The 20,562-nt window shown below is 38.2% G+C and overlaps 3 protein-coding genes across 5 annotated transcripts; all 3 read left to right on the top strand.

The window, feature by feature from the left end:
• The first annotated feature begins 1,298 nt into the window (after positions 1–1,298).
• Positions 1,299–6,385, top strand: LOC121906237 (serine proteinase stubble-like). Its single transcript, XM_042424984.1, has 4 exons — positions 1,299–1,362; positions 1,912–2,514; positions 5,741–5,875; positions 6,174–6,385. The coding sequence occupies exons 2-4, from the start codon at positions 2,064–2,066 to the stop codon at positions 6,341–6,343; spliced, it is 756 nt and encodes a 251-aa protein (XP_042280918.1). The 5' UTR covers positions 1,299–1,362; positions 1,912–2,063; the 3' UTR covers positions 6,344–6,385.
• Positions 6,323–10,721, top strand: LOC121906238 (transmembrane protease serine 6-like). Its single transcript, XM_042424985.1, has 6 exons — positions 6,323–6,339; positions 6,775–6,953; positions 8,381–8,476; positions 9,095–9,237; positions 9,411–9,566; positions 10,298–10,721. The coding sequence occupies exons 2-6, from the start codon at positions 6,782–6,784 to the stop codon at positions 10,367–10,369; spliced, it is 639 nt and encodes a 212-aa protein (XP_042280919.1). The 5' UTR covers positions 6,323–6,339; positions 6,775–6,781; the 3' UTR covers positions 10,370–10,721.
• A 1,453-nt stretch (positions 10,722–12,174) lies between these two features.
• ethe1 (ETHE1 persulfide dioxygenase) lies at positions 12,175–16,729 on the top strand. 3 transcript variants are annotated; one of them, XM_042424085.1, is made up of 8 exons: positions 12,175–12,506; positions 12,621–12,862; positions 13,738–13,882; positions 14,416–14,564; positions 15,229–15,358; positions 15,509–15,598; positions 16,156–16,272; positions 16,468–16,729. In XM_042424085.1, the coding sequence occupies exons 2-8, from the start codon at positions 12,653–12,655 to the stop codon at positions 16,512–16,514; spliced, it is 888 nt and encodes a 295-aa protein (XP_042280019.1). In that variant the 5' UTR covers positions 12,175–12,506; positions 12,621–12,652; the 3' UTR covers positions 16,515–16,729. The 3 variants fall into 3 exon arrangements, with proteins under 3 accessions (XP_042280019.1, XP_042280018.1, XP_042280020.1); XM_042424084.1 differs by having other exon boundaries at positions 12,175–12,862; XM_042424086.1 differs by lacking the exons at positions 12,175–12,506; positions 12,621–12,862 and having other exon boundaries at positions 13,818–13,898.
• Positions 16,730–20,562: the final 3,833 nt, after the last annotated feature.

Genomic DNA, 20,562 nt, shown 5'->3' with positions numbered 1-20,562 from the left:
AATACCTGCAAAACTTTCCCCTCGGCCTCAGCTGCACTTTATGTTTATTGACAAAGGCCTCAAAGAGCAGTTAGCATGGCTGCTTCTGTTTTTGTTTTATGAAACATCCCTCTCTTGTGTTTTTGAAGTTATTTATAAAAATGTGTTCATGTTCTGCCTGTTTGTTTTGTAAAGTGCCATAATTCTGTTGTATTAAGATATTTGTTTTTCGACATGTCACTTTTTTGTTGTTGTTTTCGGAAATTATTAGATTTTGTTTCGTTAATTAGACTGGCTTTTTTGTTCTGTTTCGTAAAATGTTGAATTTTAATTTTGTACATATATTTTCATTTGTTTTGTGAGATGGTGCATTAGTATTTTTTTAAATATTTATGTTATGAAACCTGTGTTGTAAAATTTAGGACTTTTCTTTTGCCAGATGTGTTTTTTTGCACTTCATGGCCACCATGTTCTTCATATTTTAGACATACCCACCTGCAGGTGAGGCAGTCATATCTCCTCCACCATGTTTGATCTTTGAAGTGAACTCAGCAGTGTAACCTAGAAGTTGCTGAGTAATACTACTTCTGGGGTTCCTCGTTACTGCCAGCCCCTCACACTCTCTGTTGCAAAGTAAAGTGATAGGATGAACAAAATACTCTTGTGAAGACTGGAAACACACACACACACACACAGACTCATACCCACAATTATGCCTCTTCAAATTCTTAATAGCTGTTTGATTATTGGATCCATTTCTTTCATCTATATGAAATTCAACTCCTTTACTCTTTGTATGTGTGTCTGTCCATGCTGCCATTATGTAGCTCATGAGTATCTGTGAGTGGGAGCGACTCAGTGGTGTGGTATACATTACCCTCTGTTGTTAAATTCTGACCCAAGCTCACAATTATCCCCATGCATATTTCATAGACGCCCAATGACAAGAGTGCACGTATCCGTTACTGACCTGACTGCCTGAGCCTCACCTGTTCTGACCAGAGCAGAAAGATTAAGTTGGAGAGGGAAGAAGAGTAGACTGGAAGGAGAAGGAGGGTAATGAAGGGGGTGACACAATGAAAGGATTAAGTGGTAACTGAGGAGAGCAGCAGAATTGCACGAGAAGAGGTAACAAACTACTGAAACCTGTGCAAGCTGAACATGATGGATTCACAGTAACGGAGCAGATTATCTTTGGATTAAAGATGCACCAGAGCAAGCCGGTGTCTTCGGAGTCTTGTCACTGACTGGGTAACAGTGATGCATTTCTTTTCCTCATTGTGGTACAAGCTGGTTTAATAAGTGGAGGAGACACACTTGGATGAATAATCCCGCGCATACAAATGACATCGACACATGCGAATCTGTTCGGGTGACATTCAGGTGAGGGCTCTTGAAAAAATGTTTAGTGAAAAAAAAAAGAATACTGATGTGATGAGATGTGAAGATGTAAGGCAGTTGTGGAGGGTGGAGTATCCTGAAAAAAACAAGTGAGTTTAATCACAGAGGCCTTTTCCACAGTGTTATTAGTGATCAATAAAGGTTCTTAAGTGATACAGGATGAGTCAAAATTATTATGCTAGTAATGTCCGTCGCTTCATTTTGCCTTCATTTTAGTTTAGTTTTCCTCAGAGCAAGCTTGTATTTTGATGTTATTAAAGTAATCTATTAATTTCTTTTAGGAAAATCTGTTTAATTCCTTCTTATAATTCAGACCACCTAATTGCTAATATCCAATCTGACATATGCCTAAAAAGACACTATCCAAAAAACACTTTTTTGAATAATACTAGATGATAAAATGTACTTGAAAAGAGCCATATTAACTTTGATCTATAGTATTTAAAGATATCAGCATTCAATATCTCAAAATTACTCAAAGATGCATTATTCTAAGCTCATATTTTGTTGTTGCCTTTGTTTCTTTTGCAGGACAGTGTTTCCCTGCATCTGTGTGTCCTTCCTCTCAGCTCAGCCATGTCTGAAATCTAGCAGATCTGCTTCAGAACAACACATGTATATTGCTAGTCACAATCCACAAATTATACGACATCAACCCAAACTTTAAACATACTCTGCATTTCATGACAGCTACGAGTGACTTTGAAAGTATGGATTTGCAGGTCCAGACTTTTGATGCACAGCTACCAGTCGTTGCGTCAATCTATCCGTACCTTGAGCACTGGTCATCTACATCTTTTCAAAGTCCAACCAGTCATGAAGTATTGAGCATATCATCTCTCGTCCCTTCTACAGTCCTTACACTCATGCCCCACTATAAATCTCCAGCTAATGGAAACTTTTACCCAGAGCTTCAATCTTTTACTGAAGTAACATCAGAGCCTCAACCTCCAGAAACTTCAGCTCCTCCCTCTGGTTCTTCAGAGGCCCAAGATGAAAAAACACTGACTTCACCATTTCATTTTGGTGATAATCCTCAAGACATTCAGCAGAGGAAGCCATCAGATGGTGGCCCACTGGAAGAGGGATCAGTAGGGCTCATGTTGCCCAAAGATCTCCCTCATGAGCAGCCAGGTATGGAAATAGTCAAGGGTGTTGGATCAATGTGGATTTTTGATGAAGCCCCAAAAAATCAGGCCTGACATGGATTCTGTTTTAAACCAACCAGCCCTGGCCCAAACCACTGCAGCATTTAACCCAAATGTGATCAAAATGCACATCACATATGAGTGACACCCCTATAAGGCTAAAGGTTCGTGGACACCCAAACATTACACTTAATGTTTTTGTTGAACATCTCATTCCAAAGCCTTTGAAACCTGGATGTAGGGATCTGCTCCCATTGAGCCACTAGAACTTTAGCAAGGTCAGCCACTGATGTTGACAGATCAGACCTGGTTCACAGTTGGTCTTCCAGGTCATCCCAAAGTAGTTGGATGGAGTTGAGGTCAGGGCTTTGTGCAGGCTGGTCAAGTTTTGCCGCTCCAAACTCAGAGAAGCCTTTCTTTAGGGACCTAGCTTTGTGCATGGAAGGATTGTCACGTTGAAACAGGAAAGAGACTGTTTTCACTTTTTTCTGAAATGTAATTTTAATCAGAACTAAGGGGCCCAGCTCAAACCATGACAATCAAAAGTACAAAAAAGTATGTCCACATACTTTTAGCCATACAGTGCAAGCTCATACAGACTCAAACAAAAGCACATTATTGCCCTGTTAACATTAACAAAAGATACAATAGTGACAATAGTGTTAGTAATCTTAATATTTTCATGGCAATATCCACAATCGAGGGCAAGCTGACATGCTGCTAAATGTCACAGGAAGTGCTGTCAGGGCTGATGGGACAGATGTGCACTTGTTAACACAATGCATTGTTCCATGTGCTCCCATTAGAAAGTTAATTAATTGAGCCTCGTCTTTGGATCAAGGCAGAGGGAATTAAGATAATTTAGTCCAGTCTGATCATCACAGCTGTAATTCTAATTCTAAAAATTGTTTATTCCACATTTGCCTCAAATGGCAATGAGAAAACACAAGTTTTGGGCATCAGCCCAGCAGGTAACCAACAAAATTAACACTTGACACACAGCTTTACACTTAAAGCATACCATGTCTGATTATCAGTATATTGGTTTTAATGTTGCTTTTGAATCAAAATTATGATGTACATCTCTAATACTCAGTCAGCTGCTAAATTCTTTAGTCTTTACAGAGTTGAATGAAAGCAGCCACATTAATTATGTACTCTCATTAGACTTGCACCACTGAAAATTTGATCAATGCCTACAGATAATTAATCCCTCTGGTTGAATTATTCAATCTCTATCTTGAAATAAAAATGCATAACCAACATGCTATAAGTGGAAAGATTTTTTTTTTTTAATCAGAAACTAAAAGATGAGGTCACTAAACACGAAAGCAGGTTCTTCTCCTGCACAGACAGACCTGTACATCCTGTTCCTCTGGCTATTCTTGTCTTTCCATGTGATGCTGTATATATTGTTTTTTTTTCTAGGCATCTTGTCAACAATTTTCCTTAAAGATAAGTCATTGGTACTTTCCCTAAAGGATTATCTCCATCTTACACTTCCGGAAGTGCCTGTGATTTCTTCATGCGTGCTATTTTTCAGCCTTAGAAAGCAACCTTGATCCATTGCTTCCACAAAAAAACAGAGCTATCCATATGTTCCTGTGATAGATAGAATAACATCTCTCACTTTTCTCCAAAGCACAGAGTGCTGAAGCAGCTGTTTACAGCTGCAGTAATAACATCATAACGTGGGATAGCGCTGGCATGCAATCTGTTTCATTGCTATCCGGCCTTGTGCCCTTTAATACTATTGGTCATTATATCATTTGAAGGGCTCAGGCTGTGGTGACGGATTTCTCGCACTACCCTAGATTGGATTGCATCACATCTAACAAATAGAGAAAGCAAATGATTATCTACCAATGAGAATGTTTCACCATCCCCAGAGGTTTCTTCTTGGACCTATGGTGTTAACTACCCCCCTCAGGTACATCATATGTCACTTTAATGGTGCTTTTTACCAATACCAGGTCAGTCATGTGGACAGTTTGATCTATCTAATGATAACTCATGATTTAGGAAGATTAGTTTTACTTTCAAAACGAACATTGGCACACACCATTAAGTAAACCAAAGTATCATGCAACATTGTTCTCCTCTTTTCTTCTACAAAATAAGACACTCAGCCCTAATCCATTCTGTTTATCTCTCTATAGAGGGCGTTCACATTTTTTGCAAGTTTCGCAGCCACCGTATTTGGAAGGGGAGGGTGCACACTTGGAAGGGGAGGGTGAGGGGTGGGATATTCAGTTGGTTGCAATCTGCAACCACACTACTAGATGCCATTACACACTGGTCCTTTACCAAAAACTGAACAATGGATTTACTAAAAGCTGATGCAACCCGGTCGTGGGCCAAAAAGCTGAAACTCTAGGCCTTGCATATGGTTTTAATATTTATGTATTTGTTTGTTCTATGTATTTGTAGATGCAGAGTCTCAAGCCTGTTCATCACGTGATGTGTTACTGATTGTGGGCTTGCCTGTCATCATCAAACTGGTCATTACCTCTGCTCTCTTAGGTAACCGAGCTGCCTCTGTTAGCAGTCAGAATTTACTTGTATAACTAGTTTTGATGTCATAACCTAAAAAAATAATATGCTACTAAATTCTATTTATACACCAGTAGTTCATTGAATTCAATAGGGTAAAACAGAAATTGTAGACTCTTAACTGGAATACACTATTTCATTAGAATAATCTGATCTCAGTCTTTTTCAGTTAATGGTTTATTTTAGTACAGACTGGATTTTAAATACCACCACAGTAACCATGTGCATCAGGAGGGTCTCGGCTGGTTGACAGAGAGGCAGCTGTTTATCACCAGAATACTGGCCAGATCAAATCTCCTGGGGCTTAACTGTGATTATTAGTATAATGAGGATGAAAATCAAATTAAATGAAGAGAAAATCTAACTTAATTGGTTTTCCTCATTTGGTATGGCAGGTAATATGTCTTCTGTGAAGATTTCTTCTGAATTTTGAATGAATTAAAATGATTTATCAGGAAAACTCAAAGGGCAGATTATTTTCACCCTTTTAAACATGTATTAGGGTCACGTCATTTGCTGAGGTTCTTATTTCACCAGAGGTGCCTCATGGACAGCATATATTGGGAGTTTCTGGCTTTGATCATTTCAGTTCTGTGATGTTTAATTCTTAACTTACTGTGCCATCTAGTCTCACTGTTTTTCTTGTCTTTTCAAATTAGTCAAGTTCCTGGTATTCCCATCTGAGCTAGAGGACTCATCGCCTCTCTGTGGTGTGATGAGGAACTGCAGTGTCACAACTCAGCCACCTTTTCTATCAAAGAATCCTGTTAACCAGACAGGGAACATCACTGCAGGTAAAAAAAAACAAAAAAAAAAACAAACATATCACACTGATTGATGTTTATGTAGTCTGGGTCTAATTCCCTGCTTATCTGTCTTGGACAGAAGATGATCATTATATATCCATATGACTGTCTGGCAGTCATGGCCATAAGTTATATGATATAGCCTGATCATGGACAGGGCTTTACCTGTCACCTTAATCATGGAATATATGAAACTGCTGATGTGATTTTGCGGAATTTAACAATCTTTGTAGATTGTTTAGTGTTTTAAATGTGATTTTTTTCACAATCATCTCCACATATCTAGACTGTCCAATTCTGGCCAGTGATGGCCGACGGATCGTTGGGGGAACATTGGCAGCCAAGAACAAGTGGGGCTGGCAGGCCAGCATGCACTGGAAAGGGAAACATGTCTGTGGAGGTGCCATCATCTCCCCACACTGGGTCATCACTGCAGCTCACTGTTTTGTTGAGTAAGAGGTGGACATGTGGAATGAATGAAAGGAAGAGGATACATCAGTTTAGGGAGAAAACAAAGTGCAGTACATTTAGAGGGATAAAAGTTAGATCCACACTGCATATCCACAGTACTTAGTGGGAAGGCTGTAATCAACCAACCCATGGTCAAGTCCAAGTTAATTCTATGTTCTGATCTGGTCAGGTTCAAGTTGAGAGCAGGTCAAAAAGTGAGTCAAAGCAAATTCAAGACACCAAATAAACAGTGTAATACATTTCCCATCCAGATCCAAAGTTTCTTGAACATCACCAATGCAGATCTGTCAGCAGGGACTCTGTTCAACCCTTGACTTACAGTAAGACAAAGACAGGTACTAATCAGCGCACAGTGAGGCCACTTGAACTGAACTCAGACCACACACATCTCTGTCACACTGTGTGTGTTTCTGCAGGAATGACATGCTTGAAGTGGCTCACTGGCTGGTGGTGGTGGACACAGTTAACATAGCAGACAACTCTCTGGGGAAACGTTACAGAGCACTGCAGGTGCTCTACCACCCCCGTTTCAACAGATACAACAATGACTATGATGTGGGCCTACTGCGCACCATCACTGACATTAACATGAAAGGTAAGAGGAGGTGGCCCCTTCTGTTGACAGGGCAGAGCAAAAACACATCATTTACCTACAGTCTACTTTCATGTTTTGAGATACAAAAAGTAAAATGGATAAAGTTTTCTTTTAAAGGCTTATACTGTTAATGCTAATAATAATAATAATTATTATTATTATTATTATTATTATAACCTCATTTGTATAGCACATTTCATACAAAATGCAGCTCAAAGTGCTTCACATTAAAGAGATAAAAAACAAAAGAGAGACATTAAGAGCATTAAACAGGAATATATGCGTATAATAAAAGGAGGGAAATAAGAAAAACAGAAAACAGTGTATTGCATTAAAAGAGAGGACAAGAATAGCTTAAAAAGGAAACAGCTAAAAATCTTAAGTAAAAGACATAATCAATCATGAAAAAGAATAAAAATGCCTTAAAATGGAGTAAATTGTCTTAAAGATGGTGGGATATGGTGCAAAAGAAATGGTGCAAAAACCATGCTATAGAAAGGCTAGGTTAAAAAGATATGTTTTTAGGTGTCATTTAAAGCTTTCAACCAAGCCTGCTTCTCTAACGTCTTTAGGTAATGTGTTCCATAATTTTGGAGCATAAGCGAAGAAAGCTGCATCTCCAATTTTAGGCTTATGGGTATCAATCAAGCCTGCAGTAGAAGATCTAAGGGCTCATGAGCAAACATAAAGCAACAGGGAGTCTATGATGTAGCTTGGCCCTAACCCACTGAGAGCTTTATAAACAAGTAAGAGTACTTTAAAATCGATTCTGGAAGACACAGGGTGCCTGTGTAGTCTAGCCAAGACTGGAGTGATGTGTTTTCTCTTTTTTGTTTTTGTTAACAGTCTAGCCACGGAGTTCTGAATAAGCTGTAATCTTTCAATCGACCTTTTAGAAAGACCTGTAAAAAGTGCATTGACCATACATAGACCACCATGCTACTGTGCATATTGTGTGGGTCACACAATGCAGAAGCAAACCCGGAAACTAGAAACTTTTGTGCCAGGTGAACAATTCTTATTGGATTGAATGGGCGCCGTTCCCCGGTATCCAGCTTTTATATACATCCATGGGGTTAACACTCCTGTCCCCTGACCAAGGCACAGGCAAAAGATTCGATGCATCCTAGACTATTTTAAAGTACATATTCTTAATATGTGTGCTAGAAATGTAAACACCAGCCAGCTATGTATATACAGATACAAAATTTTGCAGTTCTAAATATGTTTTTCAACTGTATCTGGTTAAATACAGCTGATCTGTGTTGGCTCTTAATTTCATTGCAGTGCTACAGTATCTCTCTGTAGGGGAACTTGGCTAGAAAAAAACTGAGTGTACTATATATGGTTATGCAATGTAATAGCCTTTATCTCTTTATTGCTTTGCATATAAATGTTTCAATCTGATTATTGTGTGTTGAATGTAGGTGGGGTGCGACCGGTCTGTTTGCCCAGTCCAAACGAGTCCTTTCCTCCTGGAGCATCCTGTTGGATCACAGGCTGGGGATTTATTCATGAAGGAGGTGTGTTACACTGACACGAACCCTCTCTGATTGTGTTATTTATATCAGGAAGCACATTCTTTGGTGCCAGTTCTTCCATGATTTCTGTTTCCTCGTTTGTGCCAGTTCATTGATTATTCCTATCATGTAATATGAAACATAAAATAAAGTTTGCCCTATGTTCCTCAAAGCCAGCAAGCCCTTTTGGGGGTCTAAAAATAATTTGACCCCGCCATCCACCATTAACAACATATGCAGGAACACTAAATAATTTGCCACTTACCTTCAATAATTACATTTAGTTATTTCCATTGCTTTTACCAAGACAAAAACCAACAATAACTTGACAATATGCAAATCCAGGGAGCAACAATCAACTAAAATTTAAACCAATGAAGGAAACAAAAAAAAAATGTCACTCCTACTATGAGAAGCAACATAATTTTAAAAATTTAAATGATGACAGAAAGTTAGAAGAAAATATCCCCCCTTAGGCGTGAAACAGCTGCTTAGTTTGATTGGCTAAGGTCTCTCTGAGGGATTTCAGACACATTAAAGGGCATTTTCTTAACCTCCCTTTGATTAACATACTCACATCACAGTCTGTCTTTTATACTTTCTCTCTCTGTTCTCTGTCAGGTTTTGTGTCAAATGAGCTGAGGCAGGCTCAGGTCAAGGTGATAGCTCAATCTGCCTGCTCCCACCCGAGTGTCTATGGCACGTACCTAACTCCTCGGATGATTTGTGCTGGCACCATGAATGGAGGGGTAGACTCCTGCCAGGTATACACCCAGTGATATAAAATCTCCACCTAAACCTGCCTGATAAAGTTTTATGAAGAATATTTGTCACCAGGTCAAATTTGCACCAGTTTCACTTCAGTCACCGTTGAATGTTCACACGCAATTCAAAATCTGATCTATAATGTTTGATAAATTATTTGTCCTGTGTTAAGGGAGACAGTGGTGGACCCCTGGTGTGTGAGACAGCTAGTGGGGACTGGAGGCTGGCAGGGGTTGTGAGTTGGGGTGAAGGCTGTGGACGGCACAATAAACCAGGCGTCTACAGCAGAATAACTCAACTTCTCCACTGGGTTGAAAGATTTATAGAGGTACTGTAAACTGATTCTTCTTTAGTCCAACAATTATACCCTTCCACACATAAGACATTTTAAATCTGTTTCCCCTACATGGGCATAGTTAGAAATTAAGCTACATGCAAATGTTGATCACACTCAGTGGATTTGTTTAGTGATGATCCCACAGTTTACAGTGCCTATAGATCGGGATAGTTTAAATGTTGTTCTCAAAATTAAATGGAAATGACACCAGCCTGGAAAACTGTGCCTAAAATTCTTTGTTTTTACTTCGAATCTTGAATTCAGGAGGGAGAACAGTTTGACTTTCTATCTAAAGCTGGTTATATGAATAAAACTTGTTGGTTCACCTCATAACTGTTGGGATTGTCATATAAAGAAAATGGTTTGACAAAAGCAGAAAGTATTGTCTTTTATGTGCTTATTCTTCTCAAGAAATATTGCTCAGTCCAAGTTATACAAACCACAGTGTTGACACAGTTTGATAAACTATCCAGCAATGGGCTCGAGTGACCAGAGAAACAGAGTTGCTTCAGTTGTGTATAATGATTATACAGATCAATAAACAGTTTAGTTATTCACTAAGGCGTGCTACAGACACTGAAACTTGTGATACCTTGCTGGGTTTTTTTTTATTGACATAAGGCTCTCTAACCATACAATACATTTACATTTAATATGTTTCATTCATGGAAATATATTTAACTATATTTTATGTTGACGCTTCTCTTTTCAATTTTTTTCAGCAAGGCAAACCAGAGAACTTGGAGGAGACCACAACAGCCATGACCGACACCTCTTCAGAACCTGAGACATAATAACTGAAAATAAAGAGGCAGATCACCTGTAGTTGCTTGTCTGTGTTGTTGGTTATAAAATAAACCAAAATTACTGTAATATTAGTAGGCAGTAGTAGGTATGTATGCACTACAGCTTGATGGATATATTGATTTTTGCTTTTCAGCTTATTAAGCTTATATATCACTAATGTACTGTATATGTTGGGCAATAAGTTACAAGAAATTTTAGTACAGCAATGCCAAGGAAATGTTTGAAGTAATTTAGAGACAGTGCCACTGTTATATCGTTTGTCCACCAAATAGCACTAACAAGTTTATTTTTTAGCAATAAAATATCCCACCCAATATCTTTATCACAATTATTAAAAAGACATATTAAAGAGATACTTATCAAAAAATTGTTTTGTTCATGCCATGTATCTCAGCCAGTAAGTGGTTGTCATTTTTGTTTTAAAAATAAATCTCACATACTGATATCAGTATCTAAATTCTATGACCCCTCTGATTCTGTGACCTATTGGGATTTTCAGCTGCTTCTATCTACATCTTTATCTACTTTATTACATACTTTATTTTTTATAGCTGTTACCAGACAAGGCACCCAGCAGTATTTAGATAAGGTCACAAATTTTTATGATTTGGACTGAAATCTATGACTCATCAGATTCTCTGACGCTATGGAATAACTACATGAAAAAGACCGAAGGGTCGACCAGGTATTGACAGATGAAGTATTAGTGCTCTAAATAAACTAAATAAACTGATACAAGAAACAAAGACTCCATATTTGAATCTAATCAAAAACAAAGACAAGATGTATCAACGATACCAAAATAAAAACAACAAAGCCTGTTCCCACTCATATATAATATATATAATATATACTCGATATCCCTTGGCTGCAGAAAAGAAAGAATAAATACTAGGGCTGCAACTAAAGATTACTTTCATTACTGATTAATCTGTCAATTATTTTTCTTGATTAATCGATTAGTTGTTTGGTCTATAAAATGTCAGAAAATGGTGAGAAATGTTGATCATCATTTCCCAAAGCCCAAGATGCAACCTAAAATGTCTTGTTTGTCCTGACCAATACTCCATAACCAAAAGATATTCCATTTTTTATCATAGAAGACTAAATCAACCAGAAAATATTCACATTTAAGAAACTGGAACCAGAGAGTTTCAGCATTTTTTCTTTGACTCAAAATGATTAATCAATTAACAAAATAGTTGGCAATTAATTTTATGTCAATGAAGAAATTGAATAATTGACTAATCGCTGCAGCTCTAATTGATACAAAAACATTTTAAATTTTATTTTTTTCCCATACTATATAGATGTACTGTTTTTGGTAATGGCTATAAAGGTAAAGTATGTGTTAAAGTTTTTTTTTTTTTTTTTAAGTTTGCTGTGGCAATAGTATAACTGAAATTCCCAATGAGGAGACAGAATCTGATAATAGTCAAATAGTTTGGTGTAATACTGGCTCGGCCAAAACTCCAGTATTGGCCGAGCTATAAACTGCACAATGGTCCTCAGTAATGAGAAAAGATCCTAACAAAATATTTTTTACTTTTGTTGATTTTAAAAACTGAATATTTCTATTTTATACTGTGTTTGTTAATATAATTTTTCAACTACGGCATTTTACTGTCAGATGACATATTTTTTTCTTTATATATTGCATTGTAAGTAGCTTTAGTTTGGGTGGTATGAGTCTACCTGATAAGCAGATTTCAACAGTCACGTAGACCATGCTGCCTGCTGTCAAGTCTGTTTCAGTGTGTGCATGTGTATATGCGTGTGTGCGTGCGCTTGCATGTGTCATGAGCGCGCATGAGTGATGCTCGTGCACTACAACGGACAGTAAGTGTGAAACGGTTACGACCTGTAAGCATATGTTGCAACAGATGTGACCTGCTTACGTGACCGTGGAGGAAGTTGACCAGCAGGACTAGAGTGGACAAACCCACATTACTCAATAATACAAACAGTGGCTATGGCAACAGCCACAGCCGCTGTAAATGTGAGTGACACTGTCACACCATTAGTGTGTCGGAATTCATCCAAGGTGAGAGTGTAGCTTCTAAACAGCACTGAACTCTTGAGTTGTATTTTAAGGAAACTGACATTATCTTCCATCAGCTCAAGGTAAACGCAGCTAACTTTATACACATATCCTTGCATGCTCAAGTGCTTGAAAGCGTTTGAACCGCTGCTGATTTTCAAAAAGACATTTGTCCCACACTTCTGATAAATATCTAGCACTGCACCCAGGACATTACAGGCAAGCGACAATGTGTTCGGTAATAAACAGAGTCAGAGCAGTTCAACGGGCTCTGGCTCTCACGCCTCGGCTTAGAATGAACACCGAGGCCTCGAGTTACTCTGCATCCCAGAACAGGCGCGCCTGTCCCGGCCTGAGTGCTGGCGAAGACCCGCTGCGAGCTTTCAGCAGATCGTACTGCTCCAGGATGGCGCTGACCAAAGGACTGCTCTTCAGACAGGTGCGGTTAATTATTAACATGATGTTTTTCTTTGTATTGGTTAAATTATTGGCTCCACATTCAGAGTTAGCAGAGATATTCGTAAAATATTATTTTGCTCCCAGGAAGTGAGCGAGCTAGCCGGTGTTAGCCGTTAGCTTAATTACTGGACCTCATTGTAACGTTACACAACGTTACACAGTCATAGTTTGTTTATACTGAGCCAAACTAAGTTTACAGATTCATCTTTGTGGGTTGTGTTAGTGAAATCTGCAGCCACATGTATCACTCTGAGTCACCCTGCTCAGTCCTCTCAATGTTTTGCAATAACTCTGCAAAACTGATGAATGGAACTTACTGTAATGTTATTATGATGACACTGTCTTGACCTGCGTGAAACAGCCTTACAGCAGAGGATAGAAGTGAGCTTGTCAACAGTAGGCCCTATATGACAAAATACTCTTAAGTCAATGTCCTCTTATTTATTTACTCTCCACTTTTGACCTTATCATGGAAAGTTTGAAAATCTACATGTCAACAAAACCAACTGAGTTTGCTGGAGACGAGGGTGTGGTATGTTCAAAAACTCCAGAGCAAACAAGTACGTAGACCGTGACATGGTTGAGATAGTTTTGTTAACAAGTAAACTGTCCTCTTAAGTATCGAACGGCAAATCTTTGCTTGTAAACACAAAAATATATTTATCACAAACACTGCAAACTTTCCAAATACTGAAAAAACACACATTTTGTAACGAAACATCATAATCGTCTATCCATCTCTCTCACAAACACTATCTCAGGATGACGAGGAGGTTGTGCATCATTATTACCTGTTACCGCACTTTTTATTTATTGCTGACTCACTTCTGTGCCCTTGCCTGTTTTTCTGTTCAGCTGTTTGAGCTGGAGAGCAGTACCTACACCTACCTGCTGGCTGACACAGAGACCAAGGAGGCGATCATCATCGATCCTGTGCTGGAGACCATTGACAGGGACCTGAAGCTCATACATGAACTGGGGCTTAATCTAAAAGTAGCAGGTCGCTTACTTCTGTGGTACAACAAAGAGATATGGGTTTATTCCATAAATTCAGACAATTTAATATTAATCTTCTGTATTGTCTCTCTAATCAATTGAGCACCCATGCTGCAACAGTCAGCTTTGAGCTTTTTCAAAATTCTGTCACCGATCCTGAAATGTTGGGGCTAACTTTGCTCTGGAGCAAGATAATGATGGCACTGTGAGGCTGCAGGACATCTCAGTCTTCCCAAAACTCTGAACCCAGTCAGGCCAGGCTCACAGACAGTCATACACTGTAGACTGTGGGTTTCTCATGTCAGAAGAGTCTTAGTAAACTAGAGCTGGGTAACATATTGTACATGTACAGTACCGGTCAAAAGTTTGGACACACTTTCTCATTCAAGTGAATGTGAAGTGTCCAAACTGTTTACTAGGACTGTAGCTGAAAGTGTGAAAGTGCAAGTGTATCTATTACAACAGACACAAGTCTACTTTCAAGTTACTTTCTGCTCTTGCTTTATAGTTAACCATACCATCTTCTTTTTCTGATAGTAAACACCCACTGCCATGCTGACCACATCACAAGCACAGGTCTGATGAAGAAAAGATTGGTTGGGCTGAAAAGTGCCATCTCCAAATTCAGCGGCGCCTCTGCAGATATATACCTGTTAGACGGAGACAAGATCACATTTGGAAAACATGTAAGAGGGAGAAATATATAACGTAAAATAAAAACCTATAACCTTAATTTTAAAGAGATTGACGATGGTTCGTAGGGCCACAAATAACGATTATTTTCCTTATCGTTTTAATCTACAGCTTATCATTAATTGTTTTTTATCAATAAAATATCAGAAAATTGTGATAAATGACCATTATAATTTCCCAGAGTCAAAGGTGACAATCTCATATGTCTTGCTTTGTCTAATCTTCAGTACAAACACAAAGATATTCAGTTTACTATTATGTATGACAAAGAAACACATTAAATCATCACATTTTTAAAGCTGAAATCTGCTCATTTTTGGCATTTTAGCTTAAAATATGACTGAAAAGATTATTCAAAAATCTAAAGTAGTTACCGATTAATTTTCTGTCAATCGACTAATCAATTAATCGACTAGTAGTTGCAACTCAAGTGGTTATATTTAGATCTAATAATGTCTCAAAATGTAAACTGGAATATAGTAAATGTGCCTCTTTGTAGACCTGGTAATGTGTACGGATGCACCCATTCAAACTTTTCATTTTTTATCAGTGCGCCATTTGTTGCTCTGTAGAGGAATTTATTCTTTTTTTAAAAAATTGCTTCATAAAATAGCCTCAACAATCCTTGAGTTGACTTCTGTTTGCTCTCGCCTCTAGTTTCTGACAGCGAGAGAGACACCGGGACACACTGATGGTTGTATGACGCTGGTGTCAGGGGATCAGAGCATGGCTTTCACTGGGGATGCTTTGCTCATCAGAGGCTGTGGCAGGACAGACTTCCAGCAGGGTAGACATACACTCTTACTTTGTCCTAACTGGGCTACAGTGAAAGCCTTTATTTTTGTAATGCTGCTAGATGGACACAAGATGGCAGTATTGCATCTGTTTACTTTAGAAATTGTCTTATCTTTGCAAAATGTTCTCTCTCTTAATTCAGGCTGCCCTAAAAAGCTCTACCATTCAGTCCATCAGAAGATTTTTACCCTGCCTGACCAGTGCCTTGTCTACCCAGCACATGACTACTTAGGTTGGCTGAAAACTCACACATCTGAACATTTTTGTAATGTCTCTTGGATTCACTGATTTGAAAACTGGTTATGTAAATAGACAGATTTTAAGAATCAGCAAAGAAAAGTAAAGCCAGTATTTTCCCACCCATAGCAGCCAGTACTGATATGACACACATGTTAATGTTGGAGTGTTTGCATAAATGCAAATGAAAACAGGTCAAGCCTTTAGACATGCCTCTCCTAATAGTAACCTCATTAGTTTTATTCTGTTACTACTTTGACAGTTGTATTCAGTGAAAAAAGATCAGCATCAACTCCACAATCTGTCAAATATCAGCATTAAAAATTATATTACCACTTAAATGATACTACTTGAAACCAACTATACTGATATATCGGTGTATGTCTGTTAATAAGTCACATGTTTCCATGTCTGTCAGCACCATGTGATTTCTCCGCATTTTCTGAAACTAATATTTGCTTTGATTGATGAGTAAAGTTCAACAGCTGACAAACATTAAGTCCACAGTTGCCATAGATGACATATCAGGCTGAATCTGTCTCTGTGTATCAGGTCAGACGGTGTCTACGGTCGGTGAGGAGCGCCAGTTTAACAGGCGCTTGACCAAGAGCCTGGAGGAGTTTGTGGACATCATGAACAATCTTAATCTCAAAAAGCCTGCTAAGATAGGTATGAAACACTCAAACCATAACAATAACTCCTCATCTACATTCCAACCACCAGAATTCTCATTCCTTGTGCCAAAATATTTTAAAGGCTTTGACACCTCACTGCACAGTCTTGCATGCTTAGATTGTTGAAATTTCTTGCTTATTACCACGCTTCTACTTCTGAAAACAGTCTGTTTTTCTTCTTCCTTTGCAGATATTGCAGTGCCTGCTAATCTAGTTTGTGGAATACATGAAGTTTGAATATCCAGCAAAAGGGAGGCTTTTAATCAAATCAACTACATCATAGCAAAACGATAAACCTACAAAACTAAACATTAAGTGCTTTACTGGATTGTACAGTGTACTGTATGTAAATTTAAAGATGTATATTTGAAAAGCTGCTATCATTTTGAGTTCAACCTCTGATGTCCTTGTGATCATGCTTAAAATAAAGATGCAAACTATTTTAGAAATAAGTGCATGAGATACTGTGACTTTTTTTTTTGTATTTTGATTGAATTTAAATCTGAGCAATTTTATTTTTTATTCAGCTGCATTTTTATTAATAGCAGAATTAGAGAGGAAATTTACGAGAAGGAAAGCTCAGATAGGAATGTTCCATTCAAGGTTTGGTTTAGTATTCATGAATGCTTAACTTAGACAATTGAGTTCTTCCACACAGCCTTTCCAGTGATTCCGGACTCCACTAGCCAAGGCCGCACACACACCACCCAGACTGCTGCCAGCTACAGCTTTTTTGCATAGCAGGAAAATGAAACTACGCTATTTGCATTCAGAATCACCGAGGGCCAAGTTTCCATTGCGAAAGTTGAAAACATGTCATGTCAATGTGTTTGTGTTCTCAACTGTTTCTCTAGAAGTTTAATAGACAAGGGTGTCTCAGTATCATAATAATATCCACGCCAAGTATCAACACAGTGAAGAGTGCTTCTGGATATCCAGATGTCCTGTATAAACTGCTCTCAGTCAGCATTTAATAGCTCACCAGTACTGCCAGTAAGACAGGTTTGTTTGGGAGTGCCGGCCTCTGACTCAGCCACATCCCTCTGCCAGAGCAACTTGCACATGTGATAGTATCCCGTATGACAGTGTATGACTGATGAAGTTTTGAAGACCAGTACAAGTTCTACAGATTTTTACTCTTGCCAGGAAGCACACTGATTATCGGCCATGATGTGACTGATCCACATTAAATACAGTTTTGTTTTTTTTTTGTTTGTGTTTTGTCAATGCCGTTATACAAGTCGATTTTACTTCTATTAGTTACATTCATTCAGTCACAGAAGAGCACTGACTCGGTTATTAGTGCCTCATCCAATCCTTGGCCTCATGTAATCTTTTTTATTCAAATTATGACTAAAATGAGCAGCGGTGGAATGTAACTAAGTGCATTAAATAATGTACAAAAGTACAACTTTGATGTACTTTTCCATAAAACATGATCAGTTAATAAAACATAATGGATTGTTGTAGTTAAACACAGTATATAAAGTAGTGGCAAATAGATTCACATTAACCTGCTTTAACATGTAAGTTGATGAAAACACGACTTTTACTTGTAATGGAGTATTTTTATATTGTAGCATTGCGAATTTTACTTGTGTAAAGGATCTGAACGCTTCCTCCTTCACTGGTGATGAGTTTCTTGCAGTGAGCTTTTAAATTTGTGAAAAAGAAAGCATTTCTATGAGATCTGTATGTGGTATTGGCAGAAACCCTGAGCTGAGGTAACTGAAACATATCAGGGGAAAAAAAGTTGGATTGGTGCATCCCTATTAATAAGGCCTGTACTGACAAGATGTACAGTATACCAGTTTGCTGTAATTAATCTGACCCCATCTGCACTTCTTATTGTTATCTGGGCAGGTCAATACATGAATGTATTTAATGTATTAGCAGCAAAATAAATTCCTGTAACTCCTCAGAAGATGCACAGCAACTTTGTTATTGAAGAAGACTTGTCTAAGAATAAAAGAAAGTGTAGGTCAGAGTCTCTGTTGGTGCACTATGCAGGTTAATACTGTTATCCCACATAAACACACACACACCATCTACCAGCTGTCTCTGTCAGCACTTGAGACAAACAACATTATGGGACAGCCCCTCTGCCTCACCTAGTACACTCACCTGTATTGCTTTTCTTTCTAAACAGACCGTTGCTGAAGATATGTTGCTTTAGGGGAACAGCCATTTCCCTGTAAAGTGGCTCTATTCTCTTATGTTTTTGCTGCTGCTTGGGAGTGAAGGTGCCAGCTGTCCTTTCACCCAGTCTGTATCACCCATCTGCCAGGTCTCTTTCAGTCTCTCCCTCGACACCACTACGCTGTGCCACCATGAACCTGCTGCCCATTCTCTCCCGCACTGGCCACATGTCACTGGAAAGAATCTATTACACTATCAGCTCATTCAGAAAGAGCTGTAAAGAGGCCAGTCAGGGTGATAAAGCCCTCAGAGTGAAGAGAGCAGATTTTGCCCAACTGACCTTAAAGAAAATACTCCTATAGAGGAACTTAAAGTGTATCTGTGCTGCTTAGCACAGGTTGGTTTTATACTTTTTTCAACTTTTTAGCTCCTAAAATGCTAATAATGTGTATTGCTCTTGCTAGGACTATTCTTAACTCTCTTGTAGTATCACTAAATAACATTTCTACAGGAATTTACAGTGCTGTGTTTCTCAATGCTAAGTTTATAGTGACTGTCTAATACCTGATGGTATTTTAATCTCTACAGGGATCAATATAAGACTGCCATAGGGACTTACAGTGTTTGTGGTAGTGTTGAAGCACTTTGTATATGTACATATTCTCAGTCATCCAGGTCATGGGATTTCTAATAGTAGTAAGTCACACAGCCTTGACGGTCATGGAATATCTAATAGTATCTTTTATGATATTTATATTACCACTCTAATATGTAGGGACTTTTGGTGAGCTTGTTGTATTTTACAGAAACAAGTAAGTAAGTAAGAGACTTGATAGAATTTAATGGCTCGTGTGTTTCCACAATTTTTGCTATCTTGCAGAAACACTGAAAATGAATCTGCGTAAGGGGAGAACAGGTTCAGTTGTAATACCCCACTTCAGTTTCCCTTCAATTCTCTACTGGGATAGAGGATGTTGTATTGCTGTACAGATTAAAACCCCCTGAGGCAAGTTTCTGATTTGTGATACTGGGCTATAACTATACAAAAAAAAAGACTTGACTTGACTTGAAACATGCTTTAGTGACATTCAGGCCCTTCTTACAGTTACATTTCCTGTTTCATGCTACAAAGCAACAGACAGTTGATTCAAAAGACAAACTTGGTTTTTGTGGTAGCCTACAGTATATTTCCTAATATTCTAACTTCCTGTATATTTTTGACAGCTCTCTTAGTTTTTGTGACAAATTTTGAAACTGATATAGATTTTATCACCATTTACTGGACTACAAAGTAATGTGTTTATATTGTGTCAGATGTGTTGCAAGCACAGTTTTATTATGGCTGGCACTGTGTTGTCAGTTTTAACTAATGTTGAAAGTGAAAACACTTTACCTGCCAACCAGCACCTCTAAAGCTTACCAAATTAGATGTTATATCTCATTTGTTCAATCCATACAAAAACCAAAGTGTAAAGACTAAAATTTCCTGGGGTTATGAGTGTCGGACTGTTCCTCGGCTCTGATCCACCCCTAAACCTGGGAATTGTCGATTTTACAGTTTGGTTTTTGTGTGGATTTAATGAATGAAATATAAGTCGTTAATTAGTGAGCTTTAGAGTTGCTGACAGGCCAATTCTGTTATTATTTGACAGAATCAGACTAGCTGTTTCCCACTTTTCCAGTGTTTATGCTAAGCTAAGCTAACTGGCTGATGGCCTTAACCTGGTATCAATTTTCTCATGGGGGGCCAACACAGAGTCTCTGTTAGAGGTAGCTATTAAGTATTTATTAATTTAATATTTCTCATTGCTGACTAAAAGGGAAGAAAGTCTTTAGCCTAAACATTCACTTTGTGGTTGTTAGAAGAAAGACGCTGTACCATTTTCAAAATGAGTTTATCCCGTTTTTTGTAGGACACAGTGCAATAAACACCATGTGTTATGGGCCCTGCTGGGAGAAATTACAAAGTGCATATCTGAGGTCACTTTTACTGGACCAAATGACTGTTGTTTTCCAAAAAAAATATATATAAGAAATATGAGAGCTGAAAGCTGCTCCTCTACTCAAAAATGAGTTATAATGACCTTAATGGACCCTAGAAGTTCTATCTTCTTCTATATCACTACAATATTAAAAAATTCCCATG

This window comes from Thunnus maccoyii, chromosome 10, assembly GCF_910596095.1.
Source record: "Thunnus maccoyii chromosome 10, fThuMac1.1, whole genome shotgun sequence".
Lineage (NCBI taxonomy): Eukaryota > Metazoa > Chordata > Actinopteri > Scombriformes > Scombridae > Thunnus > Thunnus maccoyii.
This window is presented reverse-complemented; position numbering and strand designations above follow the sequence as displayed.